The sequence below is a fragment of the Homarus americanus genome, unplaced genomic scaffold (assembly GCF_018991925.1).
Source record: "Homarus americanus isolate GMGI-L3 unplaced genomic scaffold, GMGI_Hamer_2.0 scaffold36734, whole genome shotgun sequence".
Lineage (NCBI taxonomy): Eukaryota > Metazoa > Arthropoda > Malacostraca > Decapoda > Nephropidae > Homarus > Homarus americanus.
In genome coordinates this window covers 12,105,849-12,126,427 of record NW_024733126.1, presented here as the reverse complement: position 1 = coordinate 12,126,427, position 20,579 = coordinate 12,105,849, and the positions used below count along the sequence as shown (strand labels likewise).

The 20,579-nt window shown below is 37.2% G+C and overlaps 1 protein-coding gene across 3 annotated transcripts in view; it reads left to right on the top strand.

Annotated features, from left to right (window-relative positions):
- The window catches only part of LOC121869358 (homeobox protein Hox-A5-like), a 56,672-nt gene extending 36,332 nt beyond the window's left edge, over positions 1-20,340 (top strand). For all 3 annotated transcript variants that reach the window (XM_042370693.1, XM_042370691.1, XM_042370692.1), the window contains one exon: positions 14,269-20,340. In XM_042370693.1, the coding sequence (XP_042226627.1) occupies positions 14,269-14,516 (248 nt within the window). In that variant the 3' untranslated portion in view covers positions 14,517-20,340. The remainder of the gene's footprint in view (positions 1-14,268) is intronic.
- Positions 20,341-20,579: the final 239 nt, after the last annotated feature.

Genomic DNA, 20,579 nt, shown 5'->3' with positions numbered 1-20,579 from the left:
TATTAGAATTCGCATGTTTGAAACTGATTGCTGAAATATTTAAATTTTTCTTATAACAAAAAACTATGTTCTAAATCAGGTTTCTTTAGAAGAAATTATACTTAATATACCATAATTTCCTGCTAATACAGAAATATAGTTAACCTATTCTGATATATTTCCTAATAAATGTGCAAATTGATCAGGAAATATCAAACATCTTATGGTTCATATATATCCCAGATAGATCACTTTATCTATCAATCGAAAAGCATACCTCAATTTGTCTATTTAATCAAACAATTTTTTTTATTTATCTATTTATTGGTTAGTCTATCAATATTCGTTTATATATCAGCTATAATGTGTTCATGTACTTAGACGTAGAGAGAGAGTGTGTGTGTGTGTGTGTGTGTGTGTGTGTGTGTGTGTGTGTGTGTGTGTGTATTCGCCTTTAGATCTTCACTTGAGAACACATCATCATCATCAAATTATACTAGTAACCCACACCCTTTCTTCCATAAATACTACATATGGAAAACAAGTACAAATCAAACATCTATTTATAAACCGCACATTAACTAACAACACCTGTTTCATATCAACATGCGGAGACACGCTCACCCATTTATGCAACGCGGAAACATATGACAGAGACTCAGTGAACAGTCAACCAACATATGTATTTGCCTCGACCAACCAGCAAACATCACATACCTAAATTATGACAACACTCAGTTTACAAAGACACCCCGTTTATTAGGGGGGTCGCTACACCCAGGGGGATACAAATTCCTTACACAGTACACACACACACACACACACACACACACACACACACACACACACACACACACATACACATCCTTGCACCCCACCAGCAGACTACACCCTAAAAAAGAATGACATTTCGTTTATCTTGCTCTCCACATGACACTTCATTTAAAGTGACTGGAGATGGCATTCCGATTAAGGCATGACAGACTGTGATGGTCCTGACACTAGACTGCTGACGCTGTACCGTGTATCATCTCCTGTTTGTGTGTGTGTGTGTGTGTGTGTGTGTATGTGTGTGTGTCTTCGCTTCTTGTCTTCCCTCTGCGTGTACTGTATATGTGTTTATGTGTGTACGTGATGGCATGTCTGTGTGAGTTTGTTGTCTTCTCCGCGTGTGCATGTATTTTTATGAGTACAGTATATGTTATTTATAAGTGTGTGTGTGTGTGTGTGTGTGTGTATGTGTGTTTACGGGATTGTGTATGCACCTGTTCTCATAACTATACAAACAAGTACATCTCTATCACCTGTAAGACTGAGTACCTAGCGAGACCATAGACTAATATAATGACTCTTACAATGTATCCACTTTTATTTCACTCGTGTTATTTATTTTGTATTTATTCTTGCGCCGCTATTAAGAACTGAAGACTATATTCGTAGGTAAATAAACATAATAAGAAAGTTAAGGAAAAGTAAATAGGTATTGTTATATCACCTATTTTTTCATCTGACATCAGCTTTAACCCCCATTGAGTATAAATAATTAGTCCATAAAGAAATCAGATGGTTGTTATCATACTTAAGGAGTTAAAATCGTATATGCCGAATAAAAAAATAATAATAATAGGATACTCACTATTGAGACACAAATGAAAAATATACGAAGGCTTTTTTACGCATCAAAAGTTATTTATTATTTGAATTTTACAATTAGTTTTTCATGTTTGTTTGTTCGTTTGTCGCATGAGATATTAAGTCGACTTTTGTTATGTTTATGTGATGAGTGAAAACGAAAATCCTGTGAAATAAGAGAAAAATATACAATTTAAGAATATTGCAAAAGGTTATTACTATTATAGTGCATTCCTGTGGTACAACAAGTAAGGTCTTTGAGTACATACACTAAATCACTTCCCACACAAGACATCAACTGTTAACAACTAAAACTGATATATATCTTTCTCAGCTCATAAAAGGTCTCTCGTCGCTCCTAATTTTCTCACGTCGTATATATATCTCATCACGTTGTCATGTGTGTTTTTGTTGAGGATGTACACACACAAACATACATACTCACCAAAAATAATATATTACTATTTTCTTCACTATCCCAGGTATTTCGGTAAAGATAAAGGTCATTCTTTGCTATATGATTTTTTTTTCTTTTGCGACCATTTATGTATTTTATCATATTTTTTCTTCTTTTTTTCCTCGTCGCAAGCACAATACATTAGGTGTGATTGTTAGGTACGGAGGATCAGCTGACAGAAGCCTAACCACAGTTTTCCGTGTCCCCAGTCTCTAACCCTGAAATATAGAAGAGGAGTCATCGCTACTCCCCAACCCGAACATGTCTGCTACGGCGCCGCCACGACCTCAAGCTCTCCTTCCCTTCACTGTCGTACACCCAAGATATGAGACTTAAGATAAAAATATATTGTATAAACATTTATCGCCCAGAAATGCCAATTGTTTACCTCGAAATTTCAAGAATGGACACAGCGTGGGGGAGGAGGGGGTTGCTAAATAATTAAGGGTATTTTTCCTGTGTGTTGGGAGTCATTAGGTCGGCGAGGATCGATAGCCACGGCTAATTCACAATAATTAAGCGTGTAAACAATCGCACCATGTTGAGTCACGACCGACTTGCACGTCGGAGGGGGCGAGAGGTAAAAATAAAGGGGTTGAAATAGTGTTAAGGGGACAAGGAAGTGAAAACTAAAGGGGACCAGGGATCAAGGGGTCTGGCTAGAGGTGGTGTCGCCGTTGGTGTGTTCTTAACGACGCTGCTGGTCTTAAGGCGATGAGTTACAAGGTGGCGTTTTTTATTCTTCATTTCATGCGCTCGATGGTTGTGTGTATGTGTGTGTGTGTGTGCTACTGTGCCCGCAAAATGTACACGTATGATGGTGGTGTATATGTGTGTGTGCTACTGTGCATGCAATACATACACGTGTGATATGGAATGTCGTAGCTAAACGTACATATTCATCCAGAAGTACTAAGAATAGCGTATTTTTGGTATACTGTACTAAAAAAATATAATACGGACTTTATATACACGTAGTTACACAGGAGAACCCAAAATCAACATCTAACTTTATATGCACGGAGTTACACATGGGAATCCAAAATCAACATCATACTAACTTCAAACACCACTAGATAACACTTTAAGGGCACCACATCAAGAGACCATTAATTTATATTCGCTAAAAAAGAAATTAAATCAAGAAATCAGTGGCGTGTGTAATGCGTTGCGTCACCTGAACCACTAATGGTGATTTTCACGTTACATCTAATTCAATATTTTCTGTGTGGATGTTGTGATAAATCGGACGCGAACTTTTAATCACTAGACATCAGCCTATAATCACATATAATTATTTTCAATCGATACTCTCTCCTCTCCTCCCATATTATGTCATTCTTTATTTATCGTTTGTCAGAAGTTTTATTTTTGGGGGGGTATAAGTTATCGAGACGTTAGACAAAGTGTATTCGTGTAAATAGCATTAGGTGAACATTAAACAAAGGTTCATAGGAGGTGTGCTGTTTCAACCTCTTAAATATAATAGAATAAATAGGTATATACTTTCAATATCATACCCTTGTACTGATGAGATTTACGTGAAGTTTATGACATATAAATATAACAGTATGTATTAATGAGCGAATATTCTTATTTTTTTTCTTCCAATACAACACCATTTAATAATTTTTTTTCTCTCTTTGTTTTTTCTTTGTTTACTGCTTGCCGTATAACTCTGGGTAGAGCAGGGTGAGGAAATGACAGATACTCAGCAAGAATGACCAGGCTACCGTTTCTCGTTGGGACCTTTTTTTACGACATTACACATAATTGTGTCTCCCACCACAAGCTGTCCCTTCCACCTTACCCGACCCCCCATCTCCCCACAGCTTCCCTCACATATACACCAGGCAAGGTACTGTATATTGACAAGCAGGTAGTATTATTTCTTACTTTACTATTATGTGTGTGTCTGTGTGTGTGTGTGTGTGTGTGTGTGTGTGTGTGAAGAACAAAGACATCATAAATACACCACGATATAAAAAATTATGAGTACAGTATACTAAAAAGTGTACTTGCATCTCTGCTTGTGTATTTCCATGTAAGTTTTGCTAATTATATGGGGACTGACACACTTACACACATATTAACGTAAATTATCTTATAATTTTATGTAATTATATTGTGTTTTTAAATTAAGTAAACGTATTAATTCTTTTGTTTTCCTTCCTTGAACCAACGATGAAGATGACTTATAAACCAATGCAAATATAACGAGTCTAAAGCACAGGCAAAATATCACTAATTTATATATATTTTTATTACATTATACGAGTGACGATAATTTCTGATCCCCCTTCAGTATTTTCTGTTTATACTACTGAGGTAATTAGACCATGACAATAATCAGCATTGAAGAATAAAAACATTACCATTTTTATGACAAATATTCGTCCAGCATAAACATTAATATATAACAAAGTTTATAAGTTCAATATAAATCCATATATCGCAGATGGTTATATTCATTCAAGACGATAATATATAATCTTCTTCAGTATATAACAACAAAAGAACTGAAGGATATACTGTAAACAATGGACATTAGTTATTGTTTAAGTAATTTCTGGTTATGAAATTTCTTCTTACGAAACACCAAATGGATTAAAGATTTATTTCAATCGGTGGCAAAAGTTTCCTGAAATATTTGTGAAGTTGAAACTCATCTGGAAATATATGTTTGTTTATTATCTGAAGTGTGTTAGAGGGAGGGCAGGTGTGATAAGCAGATGCAGGTGTATTAGGGGGGTACAGGTGTGTTAAGAGGGAGATGTAGGTGTGTTAAGGAGATGCAGGTGTGTTAAGAGGGAGATGCAGGTGTGTTATGAGGGAGATGTACGTGTGTTATGAGGGAGATGCAGGTGTGTTAAGAGGTAGATGCAGGTGTGTTAAGAGGGAGATGCAGCTGTTTAAAGGAAAGTTAACCCCACAAAATACTATAATTATATTTACATTTAGTTATCTATGTTATTCGTTTAATTGGACTTATTTTCCCAACTTGCCGAAATAGACGTAATGGGCCTAATTGAACTATTTGCATATTTCACCACGAAAATTTCCAATTCAAACAGTTTTTTTTTAAGCCGCCAAATTTGCCATTAATTTATTTGCTTTTTTTATTGTAAAATGTTGGTTGTATTCGAATTATTATCACAGGCACTTAAACATACGCGTTAATTTTCTTTTATAAATAACGAGTGATTTGTGTAATTAATTCTGTTGTCTATAAATTGATTTTCTTTTAGTATATCTCTTACTATAATTTTCAGGTGCAAATTCGAGAGATAAATTGATAGGCCAAAATAGTGAGAAAAAAAATCATATCTTCTGATAATTTATGGATCTAGTAAGAGAAAACAAAGAAAAGATCTGTAGAAGTGTTAAGTATGAATTTATAAACTTTTCATCTACAATTTTTCAGTTTTATCTTGTAATACAGCTCTCATTAAAAAACTAACATTAGAGCTTTAATATTCAGTAATCGGTAAAGAATTATATTTAAGAAAAAAAATCCGTGATGTGGGTTATCTCCTCTAAATGATATTAGTGATTGGATATTCATTGGATATATTCATATGTGTATAGTTCCAAGGAGAAATGTATTATTTGCTACTGTAAATACAAGACAATAATATACATCATTCAGAACTTTGTGTATCACCAATAGGAGGGGAAATAAGGAAGTCATCCACTCTCATCTCTCCTTGAAAGATTTCTGTGTACGAGTTTAAAGGAAAGTTGATAAAATGGGACAGACAATGAACAGAGAGGCAAAGGAGTAGTGTGATAGATCTATAACACAAAGGCTGTTTTATCAAGAAATAGATAAGGATACATATACGAGCAGAGGGTGGAAGAAGGAAAGAACATACCAAGTAGAGCGAACAGGTACAGTGAGAGATAGAAGAATGGAGGATTGAAGAGTGATTAGAAGACATTTAAGAGGATAGACATGATGTACAAGAAGCGGCTGCATCAGGTAGTTGATGAGATGGAGGATTGAAGAGGGTGTTGAGGGGAGGGGAGGGAGGGGGGCAGGAGGGTGATAAGGTAGATGAATCATACCTGTTGATCATCATGGGAGTGATTTGTACTAAGGTGACACCTCCTTCTCGTGTGTTTGTTCAATAACGCTGTGTGGGATTGTTCCTATGTGTAATTAATTTCATACAGGTGATATATATTTGTGTTTTATTGTGTATTAAATAGACGATATTTTATGTGCATTACAATTTGTTTTTCGGTGGTGCGTTCTTATCGTAAAAAATTTCAGTATATTTTTAGAGTTCCCATAAAATATCTTTGAGGAGAGTGTGGCTTTTTGTATTGCTACATGATGGTTATTAATATCAGGTAACGAAACATGAGTTCAGGGATTAAATAAAGTATTATTTGAAAACTTAATTATTTTGTTTTCGACGTAAACTTGTACGTGTCTAATGAACTTGTCTGCCTGTTGTTTTTAACGATATTTAACTAATGGCACGCGTAAATTTTAATGATTATCCATTGTTTAATTCATTCACCCTCGAGACTTTAAATAACTGATGAAGAACATAGTCGATAAATACCAATATAACTTAGAGAATATATAATTATTATTTACGCAAATTTAAAATTTCATAACTGGTAAAAAATATGCATATAACTTTATTCCCAATTAAAAAAAATTGGTATCTCACAAGAAAATTATTATGAAGATAGGCCTATATGAGGTTTAAACTGTGGAATTTATTAATCGTAAGCAATTTATGAAAATTTTAACGAGATTTGAAATATTAGTATGCACTTATTGTTACAGAGGCCAGACTTCACGTCTGTGGTCACAGTCATCCACAAGGTTTTCTTTAAAGATACATATCATAGGGTGAGAGATAAGACAGTTACAAAACCCTCAAGATTTATTGCACCTCTGCTTACTGGTGATGTAATCTTATGTTTAACTTTCTGGAAGGCTTGCCTTAATACCATACTGGAGAAGATCTCTAAGATAAGTATTCCAGGTAATATTTCTACTAGAGGAGAGGAGTTGTACTGTAACCTTGGCATGAAAATGGTGGACAAGAAGATTGATATAAAGATATTCACTATTAAGAATATAATACAGCTACATTTGATATATATATATATATATATATATATATATATATATATATATATATATATATATATATATATATATATATATATATATATATATATATATATATATATACTTTTACAATTCATTTTCTTCTTAACCGAAATGGCCGTCTCCATTTTGATTTTAGGAACATTTTATTTTCGATAAACACAAACGTTTTTATAATGAACTTGTACTATATCGACAACAGAAGTATTTAAGGACGTATATATGCACAGATAATAATTACTCAGTACAATGGTTTATAGTCGATACACTAAATGCAAGGCCATTTATAATTATTAGCTTTGTTTATTGATTCCTAGCTGTAAACGACTCAAGATGTTATTCATTTATATGTATTATATTACAATCTTCAGTGATATCATTAAGTAAAAGTTCTAAAGGGAGAAACTTTAAGGAATTTAATAGCGCATATCGTGTAGTATGTTTTGTTTTAAAGACAAAGAGTATGCGGGGTGCAGGTCACATCTGGGGCTGGGACTAGACACGGACATCACTGATGCGCCATGATAATTATGCTTCTCCTGGTGATTAATGATTTGTCAACGGCCAGCCAATCAGGTGGCGTGACGAGTGGTGACCACGCCCATTGGCTTGGCATTGACGAATGGTTCGAGGGGGTAAAATATGGCCAGTCTTGGCTTGGAGCGCGTCCATGCCATTTCACTTTAAATAATTGCGTCGAACTCCGGCGTCTGGTGAAGGTTGTAATAAAGCTGAGTTTCTTCCATGTAATGATTACTCTTGCATTCTTTGATGAATACACACCGGTAATTTTGTTTTTGGGTGGGGTCATCACTTTTGGGAGGAGACTCCCCCGCTGGAGAAGGTAAACACTAGTCTGCCCGGACACGTTGTACATCTGGTAACCACTGGGGTTGGCCTCTGTAGCGAGGAAAAAGATCTTGTGAACATTTTCATGTTAATAAAAGCCCCCCTGTAATGGATTTCTTTGTGGTGCCAATCATACGCGAGGATGACGGATCGAGCCACTCCTAAAATCGGCGATCGAGGACGGGTACAAATAGCCGAGCCGGCATCGACTAATGGACTTCATCTATTTGAAAAAGTGGGGAGTCGTCCCGAAAAAAAAAAAATACACTCCCTCTACCATCATGCTTTTCTTGATCATATTATTTATTTAAAGAGATGCTTGGAGATAATGTCCCTCTCGTCCTCTGGGTCAGGTACCTTCTTCTTACACCATCCATGTTTAGTTTATTCTTGTTTAATGATACGATGAAGTTTTGTAGGATTATATAACATTTTGCTTGATGGTGAACACAATTAGGTCTTGAAGGCATTATATGACTTACTTGGTGAACTTCTAGCGTGGTGGCCTTACTCTTAAAGTGACGCAGCTCCTCTGACAGAATCTCAGTTGTATATTGAAGGCAGCCAGTGCATGAATGTATTCATATTGAAGACCCGATATCCGTTTACATCAATGCATCATATTGCATGACGCTCTGATGGAGTCTTACATCATTAAAGCATATATTTTGTTGGTATGATTAGGTTTTAAATGCACGCAGCGCATCATTCAGAAGCTTAAGGAGTCCTGAAGCATCTCGCTCCTTTGTTTAATGATCCAGTATGACTCGCAACATTACTTGCCTTTGGTTAATAATGTTTTGCTGTCACTCTTCTACTTAAACGTGTGTTACGATCACTAAGCGTCGTTTATAGATGTTTTGGTATCGTAGGTCTTGAGGGCTTGATGAACTTTAAAGTAACAAAACACTCAACATAAGAGACTGAAGATCAGAGTAGTATTTTAACGCTGGGTCGTGGAGATGTTGTGATGGAGCACTTAACTCCTTGTTTCAGGATGCAGTTCATCGCGTTACCATCATGAGCAGTTCTTTATTTATTGAGCAGTAATGTAACGTGATTGTTGTCGAATCAGTGAGCCTTGCAGCATCACGACTAAGTGCATGAGAGGCTTGTTGATACTGTTCCGAAATGTTGCTTGTACAGGGGTTTAACATGGTTCAAAACTTGAGCTGAACATTAGGAGATAAAAATAAGAAATGTCTGTGAGTTCTCCTCAGTTGTAAAAGTAATGTTAATCTTCCTGTGCCATGGGTTTTTATTTTGTGGACATACTTTAGGCTACAACAATGTGAATTGTTGTTTTAAGTTCAATGTATTTCTTTGATGCTATAATGTCTTTGTTATGTTTTTATATTTGTGGCGGTAAATGTGATATAACAGCTCATCTTATTGGCCCTGGGAGACATGATATTTCGACCATTGACGAGCTTGAAAACAATCAACATCTTCCAGGATGGGAGGGAGGATGATGCAACAATAAACACTGCACGAGAATGAGATAAATCCCGTACCATCTTGGTACTATGGTTGTGGTGTACAGAACACTGCCCTGGAGGTCTCGTATGACTTGTCACGTTTTTGAACTTTGTTTGAGTGACTGTTAGACACGAGTCAGAGGGTGTTTAAGAACAACTTTAGAGGTGGTGAAAAATAAAAGATGCTAAGACAACACCAACAGAAATCCCTTGCATATTTTAACCTTTCAGTACTACCTAATTAAAATTAAAAATAATATATATATATATATATATATATATATATATATATGTGGGTGTGGGTGTGTGTGTGTGTATGTTTGTATGTATATATAGTGTGGGTATGATGCTATAAAGATAAGGGGGTTTATGAGGAGCAATTAGAATAAAGGAAGAATATCCCTAACAAAAGCCTTGATGAACTTGCCATCTCACATTATCATATTTCCTTTCGTTTCTTCCACTTGGGGCAGCAACAGTAAAACAAGAAAAAGATGGAGATGCAATTGCAACCTCCCATCTGTCATTTTCAAGGATGAAAGAATTACTTTTGTATTCTCGTTTTTTGCTTCGTCAGGTCATGGTTGCACTGCTTGATTGTTCTTTGTTTCATGACCTGGCTGTGTGAAGCGAAGTTCGTGGATGTGGGCGGGATGGTTGTGGGTGGATTGATTTCAGTGTAGAGGATTTGAATGTGAGGAGAAAACGCCTGGGCGTTTCAACTTTGAGATGATAGGTTAATTCATAGGCTGGGTAGAGTGTGGACGTGCTAATTGTCGGGAAATTTGGGCGTGATTGGAAAGGAATAGGCATGTAGAGTGCATGTGCAATGGTAATGAATTAGGTGTGGAGGAAGAATTTAGGTGATATTGATGTGGAAGAGCGATGTATGGGCGCAGCTGAGTGTCTGAGGATTGAATGTGGGTTGTGGGTGGGAAGGGTGGTGAATGGACTCGGGATAGACTGGTTTGATGTGGGTATGAGGGAGTGGGCGAACAGTGTGTGTGTGGGGCTTTATGTTCCAGACTAGGATGTTGTGGACTGGTTATAAGTGAACTACGTGTGGGAAGAATATTTGATGGGGTTGGATGTGGGTAGGTTGGGTGTGGTGAGGCGATCGGTGGGTGGGCTGGGCAGACATCCGCCCTCTGTCTACAATCGATGTTTCGTTGTGCGTTTCTCGTGTCTAGTTTCTAATAATGACATAGACAGATTGAACAGTGTGATGGTCGATATACATTTACGACTAAACTTTGGTCGTACACATGTAGCGTTTAAATGTTTATTGATACAGAAATACACATACACCTTCACTCGATCACTTATGAAAACTCCAACATAAAAGTCGGTCATGTACGAGACGATCCCAACACACTATAACTCATGAAACTTAGTCCAGATCTCTGACTTATGTAATGGGCACAGGAAGTAAAACAGACAAATGTTACACTCACTATAACTTAAAAAAATAAAATAAGAACAGGAACAACAACTGCCCAGAAGCAATACGTTAATGATAATACAAATAATACTGAAAATGACAGTGAGAAACTATTTACGAGTTGAGTAAGATGTTAGTATAATAAATTCGTCATTATTGTGTAAGTACCTTTCTTGGGAACATTATAACAGTTCGTAATGAATAAAATAACAATCCAGCTGCATCTCCTGTGTGCTCTCGTCTGTAAGAGTTTTCCGTGTGGGAGTTACAAGTATTTCAAAGGTAAAAAAAAAATATAAAATCTCTCACTCGACTACTTAGATAATCACTCGATATTCAAAGCTATCATAGACCCCCTTACCCCCGTGGCCTGGTGGTCGACTGTCATACACATTTAAGACTTTCCTGCTGTGTTAATTATCTAGTCTTGGAGATTCTCTAATGGATATTTATAACCTGATCTCTATTGTCATCTTAAAGGAGAGATAGTCTTTTAGTTGGATGTGATTCTGCTATTACTAGTTGTTCATTTGTTGATGGTTTTCATATCACATGGGTGTTAAAGGTGTGGAATACAGATGTGTTGGAGGTGTGGTATACAGGTGTGTTGGAGGTGTGGTATACAGGTGTGTTGGAGGCGTGGTATACAGGTATGTGAGAGGTGTGGTATACAGGTGTGTTAGAGGTATGGAATGCAGGGGTGTTAGAGGTGTGGAATACAGGTGTGTTGGAGGTGTGGTATACAGGTGTGTTAGAGGTGTGGAATACAGATGTGTTAGTGGTGTGGAATACAGATGTGTTACAGGTTTGGAATACATAACAAGGCAAGAAAAGGTGTATTAGGATATAGCAAGGTGTAGCAACAGGTGTATTAGGATATAGCAAGGTGTAGCAACAGGTGTATTAGGGTATAGCAAGGTGTAGCAACAGGTGTATTAGGGTATAGCATGGTGTAGCAACAGGTGTGTTAGGATATAGCAAGGTGTAGCAACAGGTGTATTAGGGTATAGCAAGTTGTAGCAACAGGTGTATTAGGGTATAGCAAGGTATAGCAATATGTGTACTAGGGTATAGCAAGGTATAGCAATATGTTTATTATGGGTATAGCAAGGTGTAGCAATATGTGTATTATGGGTATAGCAAGGTGTAGAAACAGGTGTATTATGGTATAGCAAGGTGTAGCAATAGGTGTATTAAATTATAGCAAGGTGTAGCAACAGGTGAATTAAGGTACAGCAAGATGTAGCAACAGGTGAATTAAGGTACAGCAAGGTGCAGCAACTGGTGTATTAGGGTACAGCAAGTTGTAGCAACAGGTGTATTAAAGTACAGCAAGTTGTAGCAACAGGTGAATTAAGGTACAGCAAGGTGCAGCAACAGGTGAATTAAGGTACAGCAAGATGTAGCAACGGGTGTATTAAAGTACAGCAAGTTGTAGCAACAGGTGAATTAAGGTACAGCAAGGTGCAGCAACAAGTGTATTAAGGTACAGCAAGATGTAGCAACGGGTGTATTAAAGTACAGCAAGATGTAGCAACAGGTGAATTAAGGTACAGCAAGGTGCAGCAACAGGTGTATTAAGGTACAGCAAGGCGTAGCAACAGGTGTATTAAAGTACAGCAAGGTGTAGTAGCAGGTGTATTAAGGATTAGTAACTGGTGAATTAAGGTGCAGCAACAGGTGAATTAAGGTACAACAAGGTGCAGCAACAGGTGTATTAAAGCAAGATGTAGCAACAGGTGTATTAGGGTACAGCAAGGTGTAGCAACAGGTGTATTAAGGTACAACAAGGGGCAGCAACAGGTGTATTAAGGTACAACAAGGTGCAGCAACAGGTGTATTAAGGTATAGCAAGGTGTAGTAGCAGGTCTATTAAGGATTAGTAACTGGTGAATTAAGGTGCAGCAACAGGTGAATTAAGGTACAGCAAGGTGCAGCAACAGGGGTATTAAGGTACAGCAAGGGGCAGCAACAGGTGTATTAGGGTACAGCAAGGTGTAGCAACAGGTTGATCAAGGTATATCAAGGCATAGCTAAAAGCTGTATAAGTGTATAGTAAGACGATAGAACTTACAGGTGGATGAAGGTGTGACAGGAAATATCAAGGCGTGATCAGATTCAAGTAAATATTGTGTGTGATATCAATAGTTGGCCAATACGTAATAATACTGTAGACTTCTATACCAGTATTTGACAATCTGTAGCAATAAATAATTGTTTGATATCCTTTCTGAGTATATGCGAGAGAATATTATAACAAAAAATGATAAAATAGAAAAAGTTTTAAAGGTCATCTGAAGATTTCCCTCTTCCCCCAGCTTATTTTCTCTGTGAGGGTTATCTAATATACTCGTGTATGAAGACGTTATAATTCCGATGCATTAACTAGCTGGAACTTGTAACGAAATTGTATAACACTGTAAAGGCTTTGATTGGCTTTTATTTAGGACTTGAAAGAAAATTTATGTTTTGGTTCGCAAGTTCTTTGATTGAATTCTATACTGAAGGCAAACTTTTTTTTGTCAACTTAGTGCTTGTGACAAGGTGGTGTGTGGAGTTTATCTGTGAATGATTGTGTTTGAATTCTTCTCTCTATATATTGGTTTAAGAATTCTACTGCAGAAACATCTCGTTGCTTGTACAGAACCACATTATTTTATTAATTATCTAGCAAAACTTTCCCTGTATGATGGATTAATGTCCTGTTTAAGATATGTATTTAAGTTTTAATTTAGCATTGTCAATATATCGTTTCTTTTGTCTTTTTCTCTTTCTCGTCTCAATCTTTTCATCATGCAACTTTTTTTTTTTTTCTGCTTGATAATCTATCCTATCTTCCTCATCACATATTTTCCCCCTTTCATTTTACTTTCTACAACCTCAATTCTTGTTTTCTGTTTCTCCTTTTTTTTCTTCCATTACGCACTCTCATCCATCCTAAAGTATTTCGTTTCTCCCTCCTCTTCTGGTTCTCACAACCTATTATCAGAAACTCTTGCCCAACTTATTTTACTACTTCTTTACATCTCTCCTTTCTCCTTCTCCCCAAAGTTATGTTTTTCTGCTTCGATTTTTTTTTGGGGGGCAGCGGGTCTTCAGTGACCATTCTTTCTTCATCTATCGTATGTTCACCCTTTCTTCATCCTCCTCATTTATCCTTAATAATAAGATAGCTACTAATCAACAGTATCGCTGTGTATATAAAGTTAGTATTAAAATTATTCTCAGACATTCGTTTCTAGATACTTACTCAGGCCCTCGCATCACTAATTAACCATATATTTTCTTGTCTTTGCAGAGCGAAAGCGAGGCCGACAGACCTACACACGGTACCAGACGCTCGAACTAGAGAAGGAGTTCCACTTCAACCGCTACCTGACGCGGCGACGGAGGATAGAGATCGCCCACGCCCTCTGCCTCACAGAGCGACAGATCAAAATCTGGTTCCAAAACCGGAGGATGAAGTGGAAGAAAGAGAACAAGAGCAAAGTCGAGAACGGGAACCCCCTTTCAGAAACCCCGACCCCCACGTCCCCTACGCAGTGACCTAAGTGCTGTGGCTCGGGTTGCCAAATATTGACCTAGAATGTCCTAGGGTGTGCAAAAGTGCCAGTGAAGAGTGTGTGGCCCATTTTATACTGGATAATTAAGTGCTATTTTACATAGTTTACGTATATGTACTCCGTATGTACAGTGCATCTCCAAATATTGGCAAAGTGTTTTACTGAATAAACCAGTGACTCTGTGTAAGTCGTGACGACGTCCCGTTAAGACGCCATAGTGTAAAGTGTATTCTGTGTTTTATTGGTGTTCAAGCCGGGAAACAGCCTATCAGTGCCAGTACCAAAAATTTTAAAAATAAATAAAAAAGGGGCTTCGGTAGCCGGGTGCAGCAGTGACGTGGCACTCTCCTATTGGTGTAAGCTTTATATGCGTTAGCAGTGACGTCAAATTCGTTGCCACCTTTACGACAATACCGTCAACAGCGAAGACTACAATCATTCCAAGACCCAGATGAGTAAACCGTTTTCTTTTCGGAATAAACCACTTGACAAGCAACCTTCAACCTCCCCGCTCCCCCCACCAACCTGTCAGGCGCCATACCCCCTCGCTAGCCACTACCAAAAACATAAGGAGAGTCTAGCTGTTTGAACCTGATGTAATGTTTCCAGTTGCTTCTCCTACTCTGGTATTGTTTGTATAAAATAAGAGTTTCGATACAAATGTTTCCCCACTAGGAACAACCCAGTATATCTTATATATGCTAGATTGTAGCGGAGGTGAAACTTAAGCTAGGTGTTATTGACTACAACTACTGCTAGTATACCACACAGGTTACAAATGATAATCAGAAAGATGGTCTCTCTTCCGAGGTGATCCCTCTATACAGATGGACCAGCTATGTAGATGACTTTAAAGATGATGGTTCAACCGTAGAGATGGATTCTTGACGGTGTAGTTCCCTCTCGGGCAGTTGAATCATTAGTCCTTCTCGTGCAGATGGCCCCTCTACAGAGAAGACGGCTCACAGACAACGATGGCCCATCTCAGTAGATACCTTCTACAAGAATGGTTCGTCAGTGGGGATGTTCCCCTCTACGCAGATGGCCCATCTTCAGAGACGATCCCTCGATCCAGTTGGTCGCTCTCCGGGAGGAATAGTTGTATGGGCAAACCTGAAACCAGTCCATATCACAGAAAGTATCCACATCTCTCGTGCTCAATGATATTTTGTAACTTTTGTTCCTTGTTTGGGTACGTCATCCGTTGTTTAGTGTTGCTGCGTCTGCCTAGCGCCACCACTTGTTGCCCATATAATGCTATTCTGCCGACCGCGCGTTGAGGCTTGTGAAGGACGGGTACTAGGAGACTCAACTCTGGAAGGCTGCGGTGTTGAGAGGTCCATAAGGATCATCTATGAGGGAGATGAGGAGTTACAGGGAAGAAACATCCATTGTCAGGACCATCATGAGGGACGTAGTAACTCATTTGTTAGAGTGTTTGAAGGATTTGATGATTAATGGGTATTGGTCACCATCTTGATGGATAACGTCAGTATTCATTATCAACACGTTCAACATCCTCCTCCCCTTTCTTGTTACCTTAACACCCCCTTCTCCCTACTCCCCCTATACTCTTTTTTAATGCACCGTCCTTCTTATTCCCCAGTAACTATATCAACATCCTAGACACACCGTTTTCCCTCACAGGAAAACTTAGATAACTCATCCATATCCATCCAGCATGCTTTTCAACTTAGATTTTATTCAACAACTGTACCTTCCAAAGCTGAGTCTACATAATTTATGTAGTTAGAATGTAGAATGAACCAGGTCTGGACGGTGGGGTTATCCTTCTTGTTGTGGTTCAAGGGTAGAGAGAGCCGGCCTTCTTAGGTGGCATTTGGGAGAAACTCAAAATTGTGAACAAACTGATATAAAAAAAACCGCTTTAGATAGATCTCAGAAAATTTACACTCTGTTTTAATATTACTTCTAGTTTTTATCTTTAAAGAACTGCTTTCTGGTTGTCTTTTCTTAGACACTCCCAAATGGTGCTTAAGAAAGCTCTTTGAGATTGGACTCAGTAGGTAAATACAAAGGCAGAGGGGAATAGTGAAGTAAAGTTGCTGATGAGGTGATCTTAATCGTTTGTTAATTTCTTTACTTAACATCCTCTTCACTGCTAAGGGAGTTTGTCCGTCTCTAAAACATCCTGATTCGAATCCTCCTTATTTTTTGAAGTTGCTATTGATAAAAGAAGAAAACCTTCACAAAAAAAGACAAGAAAATCTGAATAAGTAGATTCTATTCTTAAAAAACAAAAGAATAACGGTTCTTTGTTTGTTTTTTTGTCCAGGAGGAGCCAAAAGCTAGACACTAAGCTTTACTGTGCATGAAGTGAGATGGTTCAGTTTCCCACTAGGAACACTAGAAGTTCTTAATGCACAGAATATTTTACAGACGGGTGTTAGGTCCGTGCAATAGGATTTCCTTTTTTGTAAAATATAAGGCAGAGTAACTTAGGATTATTTTTAGGAATGCTCCAGATTGTTTTTTGTACAATGATGCATATTTTTTCTTCGAGTCTTATGCTAAGTAACCAGAAGCAGATGTCCTTCCTGAGTTGTTCTGCCAGCCCTCCAAGGAACATGTCCTAATTACCAAACCTTCTTGGAGATTATTATCATTATTTTTATTATTAATATTATTATTGTAATTGTTATTATTATTAGTATTGTCATTATTTTTATTATTATTATTATTATTTTATTATTATTACTATTATTATTATTAACATTAATTAATTTTTATTATTATTATTTTTCATAAATTAGGGAATGCAGTTTTAAACGGTCTGAAGGGAAGGTCAGACCTTGTCCAACTACCATTGGCTCATACAAACAACAGCGCAAGTATACTACTTAATTATAAATGTGAAGAAATTTTTATAGGATATATTTTTGCTAACGAAATCTTCGCTTACCCTGCCTGTGTTATGTGTACAGGGGGGGGGAGACTTTTCTAAATTCAAATTCGATACTTTAGAAATAAAGAGCTGTTAATGTGTCTTGTCGCAACACGTAGAAGTCTGGAATTTAAGAACCTTTGGATTGTTTGTATAACGACTGGTAGGATTGGTAACTCGATGTCTTGTTGTAGTGAATGTATTGACTTGGAGGAGATTTGGGAAAACAAATAACCGAGAGCATGACAGAAGTAAATTCAGGAATTAGCTGCACGAACGGTGTATCCTACTTGCACATATGTCACAAGATCAACGATTATGACCCAAGCTTTCGGGTGTCAGCAAGGTTTGTTCTTCTATCTTATTACGACGGGGAATAATCCTTACTGAAGTACCCATCTTCAGTCCACAATCGCTGGTGTTGAAACATCCCCATGGTTTTAAGAATGTTGCCAAATTCGCTTTAAAAGTAAATGTTGCAGAAAGCAATCGAATGACGCAACACCACCCCCCCCCCCAAACACTTTTGTACTCCCTTTCATTTCCATTATTCAAGTTACTTCTCCCGTCATACCACATACAAAGCCAATTCATCAGCTATTAAACATATTAGCTGCCAAGATTAAGTACCCAAAGGCTAATTTATGACCACAGTGCATTGCCAACATAGTCCAGCAGCCAAACACGGATATACCTAAGTTTAGTATGTGGATCTCGTCAACTCTCTCTCTGTAAGTACTGCAGCTGCTAATGTTAATAATATTAATATTGTGACCCTCTATTTCTCACTTCTGTCTTCATATGTATTGATCTTGGTAATGTAGAGGTAGTGAGTGATCTGTCTCTCGGTATAGTACCTTGTGTGGAGATGTTGTAAGTAAGGTCTATATGTTAGTGTATTTACAGTTCAAGAGCGACTTTTAAAAGTGAACTGGGACATAGGCCCTTCTTGCCACAAACTATCGAATGACAGCCAGCCGGTTGACCGCCGTGGGAATTATTATTAATTGTAATTATTTTATAATTATTATTTTATTATTATTGTTCTAACTCTGTTCTGGTGTCATATGATCCTATTGATTTTAAATTATGAATGTCTCTTTCTTTCAAAGATATTTTTCCGGGGTTTTTCCCTCGTAGTAATAATAAATGAAATAAACTCAGTGTTACTTTCCCCAACTCCGTGTATACGAGCCGTGTATACTATACTTATCTTACCCAACCAACGAAAGCCTGTAGCCAGTGTATTGACATGTGTAGTCTTATATAGAAGTGTGACTGAAATTTAGGTTTAATCAAAGCCTAGAGTATTATACCAACAGTCGGGTATCTTCATACTTTACTGGACAAAGTGTTTATTGTTACAGAAATCTATGGTATACCCAATCACTGTTGCTTTGTCAACTCATTAGTTTTAAGTCTTATACAAACACTTGATGACGATATTGATGCTTTCATTTCATTTTTTTTATTTCTTCCATCTCTCTCTCTATCTATCTATCTCTCTCCTTTTTGCTTTACTCTCAAGAACTTTCTATTTAATTTATTCGTTCCCATGAATCAAGATGTATTCCTACATGTATCCATTAAATAAGCTAATAACCTAAAGTACATACGGACTGTATCCATTTTAAAGCGTGGAACCTGATGAGTCTCGTGCAACAGCCGTTTCTTGGATTTTAGTGGAGCAATTGTGTTGTACCCTGATACTAGTTTTAATATTGATAGGTGTTCTATATTTTGTAACCATGTACACAAAGGTGAGGAGATATACGTAACTCTATACCAAGCAGTATCAGAACCAAATAGACGCTTGTAAGTAATGCATAGCGCTTTCTGGCTTTCTTACCAATGTATTGTTTTCAGTGATGGTATTTACATTAGTTGTTATTGAGGCATGTGCAATGTATCCAGGGGTTCCACAGTGGGGTTTTTTTCTCTCTCTTTCTCTGTGAGTCACCAAAACGGACCTCAAAATATCCCCTCCCCCTCAAAAGCCCCATGCCCCACCTCCCCTATCCCCCCATGATTATCTTGATGATAATGCTACAACTTATATATATACACGGTTTGACGCTTGTTCAAACCTTGAAATGCAACATGATAAGGCAATAACAACCAATGTATCGTAACTTATTTCGAATCATAATTACTGTACATTTTACACATTCAAATGCCGCGGCAGCTTTTTTCATTCACTAGTAAAGTTTAATTTTTGCTTTAATTATTATTTTTTTGTTTTTGTTTTCTTGATAGTCCAAGGCAATAGTTTGTCAAGATAGAGCAGATTGTGATTTCAAATGTGGCTTCCCTGGTAACTGAGAGGAAGCGTGTCATCACTTGACTAAGATACCTGCGGTTATATCTCTAATAAGACTTACCTCTGAGGCGAGACATAACCATAGAATGTCTTATTCAATCGACTCCACATCTACCTCTGTCCGTTTGCTAAGCCAGATTAGAAGAAAAGGTCTTTTTATTATGCTAGTTGAATACCTTAGAGTCCCTTGTCCAGAATGAAAAGATCTCCTTCAAGGCATAACAATACTTGAGGGATTTATTATAACACCACCCTTAATAACAAAAAATACTATACATATTTGCCCTTTTGAAACTTAAACTAGGGAAGCCAAGTTGAATTATAATTTCAGTGGTGATTTTTATAACATGTAAAACCTCGCTTACTCCTGTATGTAAATATTCTTTTCAATTACAGCAGAAGCTCTAATGATAAACAAAACAGTTCATGTCTAAGAGGTTAACAAGTTCAGATGTTTCCTATCAGCAGAACACTGTATTTGAACTATTGTATTGATGACTGGACAAGTATGTTTATGTTCGTGTGCCACTCCACATGTGTCTGTACATAGAGAACAACTTCGCAATACAAACTTTACTGAATGTTTTGTCTTTTATTTGATATCTTTTTATTGTTAATCTTAAGGCAAATCCAACTGTAAGTGATGTGTGATCTGATAACTACATATGATCTGTGATGACTTGAAAATATATGCTTGTGAATGTGTTTACTGGAAATGCTGATGAGGTCTATGGTCTGCAAACATACTAAGTCAGTTTGTCGAGGAAGGCATTCAATCCTTTTGCCATCCTCTCTATAAAAGTGTTTCTCAATTTGAGGTT